The sequence below is a fragment of the Hipposideros armiger genome, unplaced genomic scaffold, assembly GCF_001890085.2.
Source record: "Hipposideros armiger isolate ML-2016 unplaced genomic scaffold, ASM189008v1 scaffold_62, whole genome shotgun sequence".
Classification (NCBI taxonomy): domain Eukaryota; kingdom Metazoa; phylum Chordata; class Mammalia; order Chiroptera; family Hipposideridae; genus Hipposideros; species Hipposideros armiger.
In genome coordinates, this window is record NW_017731412.1 from 280,263 (window position 1) to 295,397 (window position 15,135).

Below are 15,135 nucleotides of genomic sequence, written 5' to 3' on the forward strand. Positions count from 1 at the left end.
CCCCAACCCCCTCCAGAAAAATGACACTCCGGGAAAATTTGCCAGGATGCACTCTCTCCTGTTGTTATATTTCTTGACAGGCAAATTATTTGTCGAAATACTTCTCCCCCCCCTCCCCAAAGCCACACAAGTCCTGATTCAACATTTTTGTTTTGAATGACTGCTGCCAACACAAATCTTTGGCAGCGAATGCAGTATAGCATGATTGCTCAGCAAGTATTTTGATAAGTGTGCAGCCTGTATGTCTGTAATTACGGAAGAAAACCGTAAATCTTTTGGATATTGTTCACACAGATGTGGCGTGAAGTGAGAAAAAAAAGCAGTAAAACGTGTTAAAAGCATAATTAATGTCATTGTTGTGGAGGATGATTTGATTTAAACCTTTTTGACTTCTGTGTCGGTGGCGGCTGATTTCTTTATCACACTCATAGAGTCACTAGGTACCGACCCAAGCTAACTCCTTAACTGAGTCATTAGTTAATAAATAAATAAATAAATAAATAAATAAATAAATAAATAAATAAATAAAAATGAGAAAAGAGCAAGTAAGAAGGCAGGCCAAGAAACATTGCTGAAAAGACAAGAAGAGAGAGGTGAATGCCCCAAAATGTTTTGGGGTTTTGGGGGGTTTTTTTCTGCTTTACTTTGGTTTTTAAACATCTGATGCAGGAAATGGCAATTCCTGATAGGCTTTCTCTCCTTGCTCCTTTCAGGAAGCAAAAGGCCAGTCAGCTTAGGTGCTTGAGCCACAGTGTCAGACCACAGCTGGAGGATCTGTCAGCATGGTGTTTTTGAGCTGTGTGACCTTGGGCAGGGGCCTGAACCTCTCTGAGCTCTGGTTTCTATGTCTTCAGCAGAGGGATAATAATAGAACCCACTCATACGTTGACATGAGAATTCGAAACACTACACATGAAAGCCTGTGGAGGGTTTCATTATCAGTAGCCCACTGCAAAGCTGACATCAGGGTATAGGTTACACAGTCACCTGCGTTTGCTGTTGATTTCACAAGGTTTTGTCAATTGTTAAGGATGTGAGGGGAGCGGTTTATTCAACAGGGTTACTGCGTCTGTGAAATAGGAAAAGGCCTTATGATATTTAGGGTTCTTAAATGTTTCTCCCCAATTATAAAAGTTGCATATGCACACTTTCAAATTCAGAAAATACAGAAAAATAGAAAGAACGAGGGAAAACTACCGAGAAAAGCAGTGGGAACATTTTGAGTCATTTTCTTGCTGATCTTTTCTCCACGTCCTTTTTTTTTTTTTTTTAAAGATTTTTTTTATTGGGGAATTGGGGGGATGGGAACAGTGCTGGGGAATTGGGGGAAGGGGAACAGACAAGTTGCTGTCGTTTTGTTCTTCAATCTAGTTGTGGAGGACGTTGCTTCACTGGCCCAAGTTGGCACCATCATTGTGCTCTTCCCTGGCGAGGCAGATCAGTCGCCGGCTTCTGGACGGCCGCTCACTGCGGCTGCTGGCCACTCACGCTGGCTGCTGGCTACATACGGTAGCCCATGGCAACCCACTGCCACAGGGGCTGCAGCCTACGCCGTTGCCGGCGACTCATGGCAGCCCAGCTCCAGGTTGAGCTGTTGTTCAGCATCTTAGCTGTAGAGGGCAGTGTCACTGGCCCTCATATGTGGGATCCGAACCGGGGTCCTCTGGTGGGGTCCTCTGGCATCCCAAGCGAGTTCTTAACCATCGCGCCACTCGGCCGGCCCTCCACGTCCTTTTTCAAAACGGTCGTTTATTCTACATGTCCCATTTTGCATCCTGCCTCCTCTCCCCCAACACGAGCATTTGTAATTCCCCGTATGATTAAAAATCCTGAGTAACTTTGGCTCATTGTGTGTCACACTCTCGCAGGGCTGTGTTGTAATTGACAGTGTTGTAACCCCCTCTTCAACACTGGGCATTTACCTACAATGTATTGGTCTTGTGCTGTAGTTCTCAGGACGAGGAAGAAAAGTGGGACGAAAAACATGTTGTGACCATGTATCAACCACAAACTCAGGATCAGTGGTCAGAAGAATACGAATTTTTTTTCTCTTTGATTTATTTTGCACTCCTTCATTTGTTAGTTACAACGAGTGTCTTTATGTATGTTATGAGCCACTCATATTTTTTTTTAAGATTTTTATTGGGGAATTGGGGGGATGGGAACAGCGGTGGGGAATTGGGGGAAGGGGAACAGACAAGTTGCTGTCGTTTTGTTCTTCGGTCTAGTTGTGGAGGGCGTTGCTTCACTGGCCCAAGTTGGCACCATCATTGCTCTCTTCCCGGGCGAGACAGATCAGTTGCTGGCTTCTGGATGGCCACTCGCTGCGGCTGCTGGCCGCTCATGCTGGCTGCTGGCTACACACGGTAGCCCATGGCAACCAATGCCACAGGGGTTGCAGCCTACGCCGTCGCCTGCGACTCACGGCAGCCCAGCTCCAGGTTGAGCTGTTGTTCACCATCTTAGCTGGGGAGGGCAGTGTCACTGGCCCTCATATGTGGGATCCGAACCGGGGCCCTCAGGCGTCCCAAGCCAGTTCTTAACCATCGCGCCACTCGGCCGGCCCATCATATTTATTCTTTTGTGAATCACCAGTCCGTGTACTCTTAGCCTGTTTTTCTACCAGAGAGATCTCTGTCTTAGTGATTTGTAGATGCTCTTTGTATACGAGGGAGATTAACTTTTGTCCTGGTAAATTGTTTCATACGTTTCCCTCTGGTTCACCTTTTATTTCTTAACTTTGTTCACAGTGTCTCTTGTATATGGTACATAGACATTCAAAAAATGTTTTCGGGAAGTAGGGAATTTTAGTAAATCTGCTTTATGGCTTCTGGATTTCATGTCATTTTTTTTGTTTGTTTTTAGATTTTTATTGGGGAATTGGGGTAAGGGAACAGTGTTGGGGAGTTGGGGAAGGGGAACAACAAGATTGTTGTCCTTCAATCTTAGTTGTGGAGGGCACAGCTAGCTCAGCTCCAAGTCCAGTCACCATCCGGCCACCGGTCGACAGCTCTCAGCCACTCAGCTCAAGGTGCCGTGTTCAATCTTAGTTGCAGATGGGCGTAGCCACCATCCCATGCAGGAGTCAAACCGCCAACCTTGTTGTTAGGAGCACAAGCTCTCACCAGCTAAGCCATCCTGCCACCTGTTGGCAGCTCAGAGGCAGCTCTCAGCTCGGGTACAGCTCACTGGCCCATATGGGAATTGAACCAGCAACCCTTCTCAGAGCTTGCGCTCTTAACCAACTGAGCCACTCGGCCGGCCCCTCATGTCATATTTTAAAAGCCCCTTCTCACCTCAAGGTTACAGTGTTTTTAGTACTTTTGTGATCTTAATTTTTAAAAATTTGAATCTGTGACCCCTCTGAAATACATGTTAGTGGAAGTAGTGAGGGGAGGTTAAGAATTTAGCTTTGTTTGTCCCAAATGACTCGTTCTACTGCCATCTAGTGGATAAGCGACCTTCACAGATACAGGAAATGTGGATTTTAGTGTAATGAGAAATTGTTGTCTCTTTGCCTGTCCTCACCTCCTTTCCTTTCTCCCCGCATACTGCCTCTGCTCAGTTGGTCCTATAGGGGTCAGGGGAACACCAAAGGGTAACATATAAGGGTATTTAACTCATAAAAAAGAAAAAACTTAGTGATGGCAGATTTTCCCAAAGATGGTAGATAACTTTGGGGGGCATTGCCCCCCCCCATTTCCACACCTTTTCCCATGCTATTTCCTCCGCTAGGAATGCCCTTTCCCCATGGCTACCTGCCTAAATTTTACTACTCCTGGTAGATAAGAGTTGGAAGATGATTAAATCAAGGCATCCGGCATGCTGGTACCCAGTAGGTGCTCAATAAACAGCCATTCCCTTTCTGAAAGGAGGACAGGCATTTCAGCTATGGCTTTTTGTCAGCTCAATCTCTGAGCACCTACTATGTGCTGTGAGCCCTGTGGACAACCAGAACACACAGCAGAAAAGGCTCCATGGAGGGATGGCTGGAGGAGGAGTCTCAGAAAGGGCAGCCTTGGAACTGGATTTTAAAGCATGAGCTGCCATCCTTGTGGGACTATTTCCGGGGTGTTTCCTTTATATTGGGCAGCATGCTCAGTCCCTTCCAGAAACAAGTTCACTGATACGCACAGCCCCCTAGGAGATAGGTGCTGCCATTCTGCCCCACAGTACAGCTAAGGAAATGCAGGCTCAGAGAGGTCAAGACACTTGTCCAAGGTCACACAGCAGAGGGGTAGTGAAGCCTGAATCTAGACCCCTGGCTCCTACCCCACATGCTGGAATAATCTAAAAATCAAAAGGGTTTGGACAAAACCATTAGAGAATTGAGCTCTAAAGAGTGAAAAACAGCCAAGGGTCTTCACTGCCAGTAGGTTGAGAGGCTCTGGGCTGAGGATGAGCCCTTTGCTGAAATGCACATGTGTTACCCAGAGGAGGAACCAGTTAGCCCTCACTAGCCAGGGACTACTGGTCCTCCTGGCCCAGGGCTCCAAGCGTGGACTTCAGAGTGGGTGATTTTGTTGAGGGGAAACAGAGTCACAGAGCCCCACATTCAGGGGGCAGAGTGATGCCAGCAGGGGCAGAAGCAGGACTTCAGGCTGTAGGGCCCTGCCCTGTAGAGTGGGGCCATTCCCCGCTTTGCCATTTTGCTTCCTATAACACATTTGACTTCTCTGAGCCTCAATTTCCCCACATATAAAACATGGATAATGGTTTCACCTGATTATAGGTCTATTGGCTGGGTTCAGTGACAATGTAGAATGCTTAGCATGGTGCCTGGCACAGGGTAGTAGCCCCATGCAATTCATTCAACAGATACGGGGTACCTACTGTTTGCCAGGCACTCTACTCAATGCCAGTGGCACCATACTGAGCAAAACAGATGCTGTTCCTGCCCACCTGGAACTTTCTGTGCAGCTCAGCATATGGGAACTTTATTTTTGTTAAAGTGGACATGGGTTCAAGTCCTAGCTCTGCTTCTCTGTGGCTGAGTGACCTCGAGTAACTGTCTCTACCTCTCTGAGCCTCTGCTTCCTCTTCTGGAAAAGCACACTTACCTCCTGGTACCTCTGGGAGGATAAAACGAAGTGAAGAGTGTAAAGTCCTTAGCTGAGTGTCTGGCACATAGTAAATGCTCAGTAAACAGTGGCTGCCATTGTTATTGTTGGTGTTATTATTCCCATCACCACCCAGTGCCAAGAAGGAAGGACCCTCTCCAGCCCGTCTGTCCATGCTTAAGCCAGGAAGCTCCCCGCCCACAAAGCAGCGCCCTGGCAATGGAGGGAAGTAAAAGTGGATGGACTTATAGATCACAGCTGTGTATAAAGACCCTGCACCCCATCTGCTGTCAAAAAATTAAGATTAAGGATCAAAGTTATTCTCATTGCTGCCATCGATAGCCTGAGCCTCCCACCCACGCAGGCGCCCAGAGCCAGGGCCCAGATGGGAGAAGGCTTCTGTCTCGAAGTATTTTGGAGGGGCGCATGCATACTTCTGCATATATGTGTTTCTAAGCAGCCTCTCGGACAGCCTTTGCAGCTCCAGCTTTCCTAAAAAAGCTCTGAATGCCACTTTCTTTCAGATGGACACAGTGGGAGGAATGAGACAGCTTCTCCTAGATTCTCGACTCTCCCCTTAGACACTTTGAAAAACACCAACAGCATCAGCTAGTGGTGGGAGATGGAATAGATGATGTTTTACCAACTATCTCATCCGGCAGCGCCTTTGGAAAGCCTGGGGTGGTATTAAAATGTTATAAACCCGTTGGCAGTATTCTCCAGGGGGTTAGATCCAATGGAACCAAAGTGAATTAGTCATTTTATTAAGCAGTTTGTGCATAAAGAGCCGGTTGATGGCTGTAAGGCAAAGGCGCTCGGCTTCCTGATGACGTCCGCCCTCCCTGCACGCCTTTTGGGACCTGCCACCTCGGAGGGTTCATATTTGGTCTTCCATGTCTGCCAACGTGCTCAGTTATTCCAAGGGATGTGTTGTAGTCAAAACACTTCTGATTTGGGGTACCCTGTTTGTGACGCTTTTATTTAGGCTGGATCTCTGGCCGTTTGCTTCCCGCTGCCACTGCCCTTGCCTGTGTATCAATCTGTTTTGCAGGAGTGAAGTGGGGGGGTCTCAGCTGAAAGGTTTTTCCGGTGGAAGTGCTGAGCCCGGCAGAAACCTAGGCTCCCTGGCTCCAGGCGCAGAGTTGCAGGGATGTTCTATCAATTGTCCTGACACCGGGATATGAAGCTTCCCAGGCACCAGAGGGGCACACGAGTCGCTTTGGAGATTGGGGACTCAGGGGGACCCAGCACTTGCCCAAGTGGGGTCACCTGACATAGGGAGCAGCCTCAGTGTACCTGGCACAACACTGAAACTTTGAACACGTTGTGTGCCAGGTGTCACCTTTCTGCTTCCTTCTAGATGATGTCCCAGTCAGGTGGCAGAGCGTTGTAAATACCTATGAATCTCCCCTTTCAACCAAGGGGAGAGCCAGTCTCAGGCTCAAAGTCTTGGGCAGGCAGCGGGGTCTAACTAGAATTTAATAACATCAGCTTTCTTGTTTGTATTTTTCTTTGTGTTTATTTTTATGGTTAAAACACCTTCTATTTATGATATGGGATCCCAATTATCTATTTACAATAGTGAAACAAAATACTCCTTTAAATATATTTAAGTTAAAAATCATGACATCACATAACAATGAATGTCAAGTTGGTGATCTTTGGGGAGCAGGTAGATGCAGCACAAGTTGTGATGCTAGTACACCAGCGTCTGGCATCTGGACCACACTGGGTTCAAATCCAGCTCTGTCTTTTTCTAGCTTGGTGACCAGGATCAAGTGACTTCCCTTTGTTAAGCCTCAGTTTTCTCGTCTGGAAAATGGGGATGGTAGCCCTCTCTCATGTGGTTGTTTTGATGATTAAATGAGATATAAATATGTGCATAGTACCTGGCATAAGTGATGGGGGGTGGGGGGAGAGGTAAAGAAATATCAGGTCCCTGGAGCTTTTGGCTCAAGATACGGGGTGGAGGTCTCATCTGCCCCATGCCCCCAGACTTGTGGGTTGTGGGAGCCCTCTTTGCTCCAGGATGGATGGGTGCTGGAGTTTGGGGGATGAAAGCCAGAAAAGTGTTTGGAGGACCAGGGCCTGCTCTGAATCCAACCACCACCTTTGGCGGCTGCACCGAGACCAGCCTCCAGGGAGGGGAGGTGAACCTTGCCCCACAAGTTACCCGGTCCTCATCTGTAAAATGGGTCAGTTGTCGTGAAGATTGCGCTAAGGTGTTTCTGGGACAGTAATTCAGGAGGGTCTGTCACCCTTCTTGGTCTGACGGGCTGTTTCTCCTGGTGTTTCCTGTGTCTAGATTATTCTGTCATTCCCTTGCTGGCTCCCTCGTCTCCTTCAGCGCTTGGCTCAAATGTCCCCTCCTTCACAAGGCCTTCCCTGACCAGGCTGCCTCAATTAACACCATCCCCCCATCGCCCCCCCAAAACACACACACACACACACACACACACACACACACACACCTCCAGCCACTATCTCCTCCAACCCTGCTTTATTTTTCTTCTCAACCCCCTTAACTGTCATTGTCCATCTCTCCCCTTTAGAATGTCAACCCCAGGAAGGCAGGAATTTCCTCTATTCACACTGTATCTCCAAGGCCCAGAAACTTCCCTGACACACAGCAGGTGCTCAGAAAACATTTGGCAACTGAAGAAATGGTGTCCAACACATAGTAGGTGTTCAATAAAAATGTATTGATGAATAAAAATGGCTGCATTAGAGACTGTATTAGTTTCCTATTGCTGCTGTAACAAATTAGCACAAACTTAGAAGGTTAAAACAACACACATTTATTATCTTACAGTTCTGGAAGCCAGCAGTCCAAAATAGATCTCGCTGGGCTATCATCAAGGTTTCGGCAGGGCTGTGTTCCTTCTAGACACTCAGGGGAGAGTCCATTTCCTTACCTTTTCCAGTTTCCAGAGGCTGCCCACATTGCTTAACTCCTGGCCCCTTCCTACATCTTCGAAGCCAACAGCATAGCATCTTCAGTCTCTCTCTGACTCTAACTGCCTTCCATCTGCAACCTTAATTCCCTCTTCCATGTAACATATTCACAGACTCTGAGAGTTAGGGCGCAGACATCTTTGCCGTGGGGCATTGTTCTGTCCCCAACAGAGACACCCCAAGGGAGGTCTGAGGACTGGCAGCAAGAAGCCCCTCTAATCATCAATCAGGTCCTCTGAGAAACCTCTTCCACAAATTTTAAAGAGCTTTTGTCATTTTTCTGTCTTCAATTTGTGTTTGTAAGAGCAGCCAGTGACATTTAGCTGATGCATTGAATAATACCGTTAGACAAAGTAAATGGGAAGCCCTTGAATTGTCAACCACTACAGCCAAGCATTTTATCTATGTATAATTTGGCAGAATCTTCCAGTCTTCCACATCCTAGTAATTTCTTTCCTCGCTGACCCAACCCCCAACAGTATAGCTCAGGGCTCCGTGAATTTCACTCAGATGGGGAAGGTGAGAAGAAGTGAGTTTACCCATACCCCATAAAATCTAGGAATTCCACATTCTGTGCTAGGGGCAGTAAATAAAGAGTGGAAAATGCCTGGGGAAGTAAGTGGTCATCGTTGCTGCGTACTTTCCAGAGCAGGGACCCTCCTCAACCTACAGCCTAATCCCTCAGTAGCTGGAGAAGCTAAAAATGCAGGAGGGTCAGAGCCCAGGACCTGCTGCTTCATCTTAGGGAATGGGCTTGTCTCCCTGGACAACAGGGGGTGGAATGGGTGCAGCAGGAGGGAAGGAGGCTAGACTAGAGTGAGGACTTCCTTCCTGTGAGACTTAGAAGACTTGGCAGCTCCTCAGTCCTACCTTTCTCACAGTTTGTACCCAGTCAGCTACCACATGTTATGGGTTGAATTATGTCCCCCCTGCCCCAGTACCTGTGAATATGACTTTATTTGGAAATAGGGTCTTTGCAAATGTCATCAAGGTAAGAGGAGGTCATTAGGGTGGACCCTAATCCAGTATGACTGGTGTCATTGGAAGAAGAGGAGAGAGAGACACAAAGGGGAAGGCTATTTGACAACAGGCTGATTGAGGTGCTGCCGCTACAAGCCATGGAGTGCCAGCAACCCCAGAAGCTGGGAGAGAGGCACAGAGCAGATGGAGAGAGCATGGCTCTGCCAACACCTTGACTTTGGACATCTAGCTTCCAGAGCAGAGTGTGTTCGTTTTCTGGGGCTGCCATACCACATTACCACACACTGGGTGGTTTAAAACAACAGAAATGCATGTTGTCAGTTCTGGAAGCCAGAAGCCCCAAATCTCAAGGTGTTGGAGGCACTGAGGGAGAATCTGTTCCAATCTGATGCTCCAAGAGGTGAAAGAGTAGGCACAGGTTGGTTTGGGTCCCCTGGCAGCAGATAGATGCCAAGCTAGCAATGGATGTGCGAGAGATTCATTGGGGGGATTTCTGTGGCAGATACAGGAGAGGGAGACGAGTAGGCAGCGAGATCCTTCGGATGGTGATGCTGGTCTGACACTCGGGAAGGGAGCGGGGAAGGCGGGAGGGCTGGTAGGAGGGGCCTCAGACAGCATTGCAGCTCTGAGAAAACCTTGGCCAGGCTGACTGGGAGCCCCGAAGCAGGGTGTAGTAGTCTGCTCAGGCTGCTACAGACCGAGGAGGGGGCTGCTTAAACAACAGAAATATATTTCTCACAGCTCCGGAAACCGGAAGTCCAAGATCAAGGTATCAGCAGGGTTGGTTACTGGTGGGAGCTCTATTCCTGGCTTGCAGGTGGCTGCCTTCTTGCCGTGTCCTCACATAGCCTTTCCTCAGTGCGAGGAGAGAGAGTGAACACTGGTGTCTCTTCCTCTTATAAGGACACCCGTCCTATCCGATTCGGACCCCATCCTTCTGACCTCGTTTAACTCTCATTACCTCCTTAAGGGCTTCATCTCCAAATGCAGTCACATCAGGGGTGAGGGCTTCAACGTATGAATTTGCAGGGATACAGTTCAGTCCATACAACAGGGGACCCAGCATGCTCCTGGAACCCCTGTACTACTGTGTGCAGTAGGTCCTCTTGTTATGCCCATTTTACTGATGAGGAAACTGAGGCTCAGGTAGCCTAAGCGACTTTCCCTGACAGTGTGCTAGCCAGGCCCCCACCCCCTTTATCTGAGGGTGGCTTTGGGAATTTGGAGGATTCACAATGTTTGTACCTCTTGTGTCAAGTTCAGCAGTGAAGGCGTTTAATAATCACCCTCCCTGGACATCTTGGCTCTAAGGGATAGACCCAGGGCCAAAAGCGCTCACTTCAGTAGGAACCCACCCTTATCTGATGACATCCAATGTTCATTGTGTGACTGGGATATGCTTGTTATAGGAATTTAAACGGGGAACCCAGAGAGGTCTGGTGCTTTGTCCAAGGTGGCAAGGCCAAGAACAGCCCTCAGTCTCATGCTCCTGGCCTAATAGTAAGAAATCCCTTATGCCCTACCTCAAGGCAGCGTGGCCCTTAGTAGAGAGCCCCCTGGGTTCGACTTCCACCTCTGCCACTTCTAAGCTAGGTGACCTTGGACACATGGCATGTCCTCTGGGCCTTCATCTCCTTGTCTTGAAAACGGAGATGGCAGCATCTACCTTACAGGGCCTCACCTTGGGGAAGCAACTCAGTTTCCCCATCTTTAAATTGGGGACACCACAGTACTACCTTCCAGCGTTGCGGTGAAGATTGAATGAATTCTAAAACATGTAAATTATTTTGACGGTTGGGATTCGTCGTAGCCCGGCTTTGGCTGCGTCATCTGAATTCCCCCCTCCACTTTCTCCCTCAAACTGGAGAGCCAGGAGGCAGCAGAGTGTGGGAGGAAGAGGCCCAAGGGCCACCTCAGGCCTGCCACCAACTCACCGGCAGACCTTAGGGAAGTCACCGGACCCCACTTTTAGCCATCTATGCTCTGGGGTGGGAGTGTTGGACAGATTAACCTTATGGGACCCTCCCCGGTGTGACTATCTGAGCTGGAGTCTGGGTCCCAGAGTGGCATTCAAAGCAGAATTATTAGATTCAGGATCTCCTGGGGTCTGATGAGTACATATGAGGCCATACCTGTCCCAAGACTCCACGGAGGCCACCATGCAGACAGCCGGCACCCAGAATGCTACAAGACCAGGAGTGCTGCCTCCTCTCACCAGTCAGCACTGAGCAAGCCCGGCTATGTGCTTAGCACTGTGCACATCTCTGAACACGTTCTCTCACCCAGCCCTCACAACCACATTCTACACATGTTGCCCCATTTTACAGATGAGAAAATGGAGGTTTCATGAGGTTAATTAACTGTCCAAAGGCCCTTAAATCCCTCAGTACCTTTTTTAATCTTCCAATAGTAGTCTCTGGGAAGTAGGAACTGTTACATTTTTCTCATTTTAAGTGGGGAAACTGAGGCTCAAGGCCCCAAGGTATTCATTCAAAGTCCAGAGCTGGACTTCAGATGCTGTGAACTTAACCACCGTGTTCTACCTGTACCAGCAAGGGAAGGTGAAAAGGCAGAGCTTTGGAACCCGCTGAACCTGTATTGAGTACCTGCCCAGCTCCGCTCCTCTAGCCTCTCCAGGGGCCACCTGAGGTCACCTTTCCCTGGACAGAGCACAGAAGGCAACACAGAGTGACCTGCAGGGCCTCGGAGCAGAACAAAACGCCAATCCTTGAGCCCGGGAATGGGGTCAATGACATCCTTTATCGCCCAAGTGGAATCTTTTGGCTTGGACATGCTGATGGCCAGCCAGCCCATGAGGCACAAGCTGGATCTATTCCACCTCCCTGGAACCAGAGCAAGCCCTGCGTGGCCCTGCGTGGCCCTGCGTGGCCCTCTCGGAGCTGCACCCAACTCCCCCACCCCCGTGTTTATCTAACTTCCCTGACCCCAGCCAGTACTCGGCACCCTTTCTCCCTTTTTCAAAAACCAGGACACAATGGGAAGCGTTTCCTTGAACTTATTAAAAAATCCAGACTTGTAAATTAATTTGTTCGTGTTGTACAAAGGCAGTGCAGATGGACTCATTAGCATGCACACAACAAATAATTATAGATGAATTTTTAGCTGGCCTGCCTAATACGCTTGCTGGGTTAATTATGTCAATGTATAATTACATCAGCCCGGGGAGACATAATGGCATAGCCCGCTGAGCAGGCCCTGCCTAATGACGGGGCGTGGGGGGAGTGCTGACGGAGGAAAGACGGTGGCCTTCCCGCGCACCTGCTTACCTCAGCACAAATGCCCATTGTCCGAGCCTCCCGCCACCTAAACAAGCAGGCAGAAGGCAAGGGAGAAAAGGCAGAGGCAACCTTGTTCCAGCCAGACCTGAAGGCCGTGTACAGGCACTACCCCATTTCTACCATCAGCAGATGTTTATTGAGTTGGAGTGTGTCAGGTTTCATTTATCCACGAGGGGTCCGGCGAGGGAGTCAAAACATGCAGTCCCACTCCCGTGTTGTGGAGCTGCAGTCCAGTGTGTGTTAATTAGGTGGGCTTGCAAATCGGTGACAATTATAAATACAGTGAGTGCTGTGAAGGATTGGTGCAGGCAGCTGGGAGAGCTCCTATCGGAGGACCGACTGGTCAGGGACGGCTTCCTGGAAGAAGTGGCGATTGAGTTGAAAGACGAGTAAACATTAACTAGCCAAAAGAGGAAGGGGAGGGCATGGTGTTCCTGGCAGAGCCCCCTGCCTGTAAAAAGGCTCTGGGGTAGGAAGGTGCATTTGAGGGACTGAGAGAAGGCCAGTGTGACTTGGAGCTCAGAAAGGCAGGCATAGCAAGGGCTTCCAGTGGTCCTGAGCTGACCAAGTGCTGGGCACCATGTTGAGCACTTTGCCTGGATCCTCATCACAGCCCCACGAGGTCGGCACTTCTGTGATGAGGCACAGAGAGAGTCTTTTGCCAAGGTCACACAGCAATCCCGAGAAGCAAGTATAGATTAGGCCAGCACCCAGGAATCGGACTGCAAGGTCCATGCCCTTAATCTTTCTGCCTCCCAGTAGCCAAGCGGATGCTGGCAGACCCTGGTGGAGGAACCAGGAAGAGGGAAGGCTCCGGTGCATTTAACAGGACTGTGGACCAGACCTAGGCAGGCCCCTTGGTCTGGAGTGAGGAGGCCCGAGCTTTTCTGGGCCCCCATGAACACTGGCCTGTGGCCACCGAGGTTGAAATGTCCACACCACTGGGACAGGAAGCCTTTGTGGCATCAGAGAAAGAGACCAGGCTCAAATCTCACCTCTGCTCTTCAGCAGGTCACTTGGCTTCTCTGGGCCTCAGTTTTCTCATCTGTGGAAATGAGCTGGATCCAAGCCAGCCTCCATGGGATGCTGGGATCATCCTGGGAACCCTTTCCCAAAAATGGGCTTTGTAACCTGAAAGATGTCACACTAACCTCTGGCATTATCCAGGTGTTCTTATCACCTGCCCTGGGTGGGGAGTTGGGCAGAGCCACCTACAAGAAGAGACGCTGCGGGGGCGGCCGGTTGGGTTGGCGCAGGTGATTAGAGCGCAGGCTCATGACACCAAGGTTGCCCGTTCGATTCCCACGTGGGCCAGTGAGCTGCGCCCTCCACAACTAGATTGAAAACAACGGCTTGACTTGGAGCTGATGGGTCCTGGGAAAACACACTGTTCCCCAATAAAGTTAAAAAAAAGAAGAAGAAGAAGAAGAAGAAGAGATGCTGGATTCTAGAGCTAAAGAAAGAAGTACTCACTAGGTGAAGATGGAACAGAATTCCAGGCAAAATGGCCTGCACATTCCTCACTTTTTAGCTGTTGGGAAATGGGGAGGCATCTAACATCCAGGTGAGCATGTCCAAAAAAGCCATTACTTAGCCCACGTGTCACAAATAATAGTATGTTGGCCCAGGTCTACCAAGAAACACCCCAAGGATTATATGTGCAAGGATGCTATCGGGGAAATGCAGGTGAAGGAAAACGGGGATTGGGCTGGGAGAGGCAGTGGACTGGGTGAAAGCATCCAGACTACGTACAGCCTAAGGAAACACTGGGCAAGGCCGTGGAGGAGTCCTCCACCCTCAGAGCAGAGCAGTCCCGTGTCCCCAGGAGCAAGTCTGTCTCCATCTTTGCTGACTGCAAGCCTTGTCTGCAAAGGCCTGTGGGAACGCTGGCCTCAGACTGATGGATTTCAGAGCAGGATCCTTGCTCGGGGACATTCCCTGTAGTTGAAGGCATGCAAGACACAATCTCATGGCCACCATAGATGGCATCATAGAATCTGGAAAATGCAATTTATGTGACAGTTATTGTTATTACTATTCCCAGCTGGGCAAGGCACCCACACCCATAAAAATGGCACACGCTCCCCTGGGCAGGTGCCTGCAGAAGGCTGGTCCTTCATAAAGCAGCTCATGCTGCACCCCTAAGCCATCACAGCAACTCCAGGCGGCTCTTGTGAATGGTCCCCACACCCTCACTCCCCGTGGAGGGACCCAGCATGCCCCACTGCCTCAGTCTGGGTGCCCCCCAGAGCCCCCACCATCTTTTTCCTCCTCCCTGTACAGACCCTGTGCCTGTGTTTGAGGCGACGCGTAGCCTAGACGACAGACTGCAGCCCTCCAGCTTCGACCCCAGTGGGCAGCCACGGCGAGACCTCCACACTTCGTGGAAGAGGCACCCCGAGCTCCTCGGTCCCAAAGGTACTAAGAAGGCCTTCATGGGATGAACATAATACACAACGACCTGTGGATCTTTGGCAGTCAAACTCAGCCACCCTGGGCGGTGATGTGGGTGGGGGGGCTGGGACACGGGGAACTTGACTTTATCATTTTAGATGAATGAGTTAAGGTGCACTTCTGCTGAACCAGACCAACCCCAAATCCCAGAGGCTTAATATATCTGAAGGGTGGAGAATTGCAGGGGAAGCGCCACACAGCCACTCAGGGACCCAGGCTGTGGTGGTCCTGCCATTTTCAACACATGACATCCAGAGTCAGAGTGAATGTTGACAACTGGCCAATAGGCAGAGAAAGTACTAGTATGTGGTGGGTCACACCATGGTTTATGCGGTCCAGGCCTGGAAGTGGCACACATCACTTCCAGCCTCATCCCAGTGTCCAAA

At 49.6% G+C, this 15,135-nt stretch overlaps 1 protein-coding gene across 1 annotated transcript in view; it reads left to right on the plus strand.

The window, feature by feature from the left end:
• CUX2 (cut like homeobox 2) overlaps nt 1-15,135 on the plus strand; it is a 214,355-nt gene that overhangs the window by 159,812 nt on the left and 39,408 nt on the right. Inside the window, exon 7 of the mRNA XM_019641567.1 lies at nt 14,579-14,713. Coding sequence (XP_019497112.1) covers nt 14,579-14,713 — 135 coding nt within the window. The remainder of the gene's footprint in view (nt 1-14,578; nt 14,714-15,135) is intronic.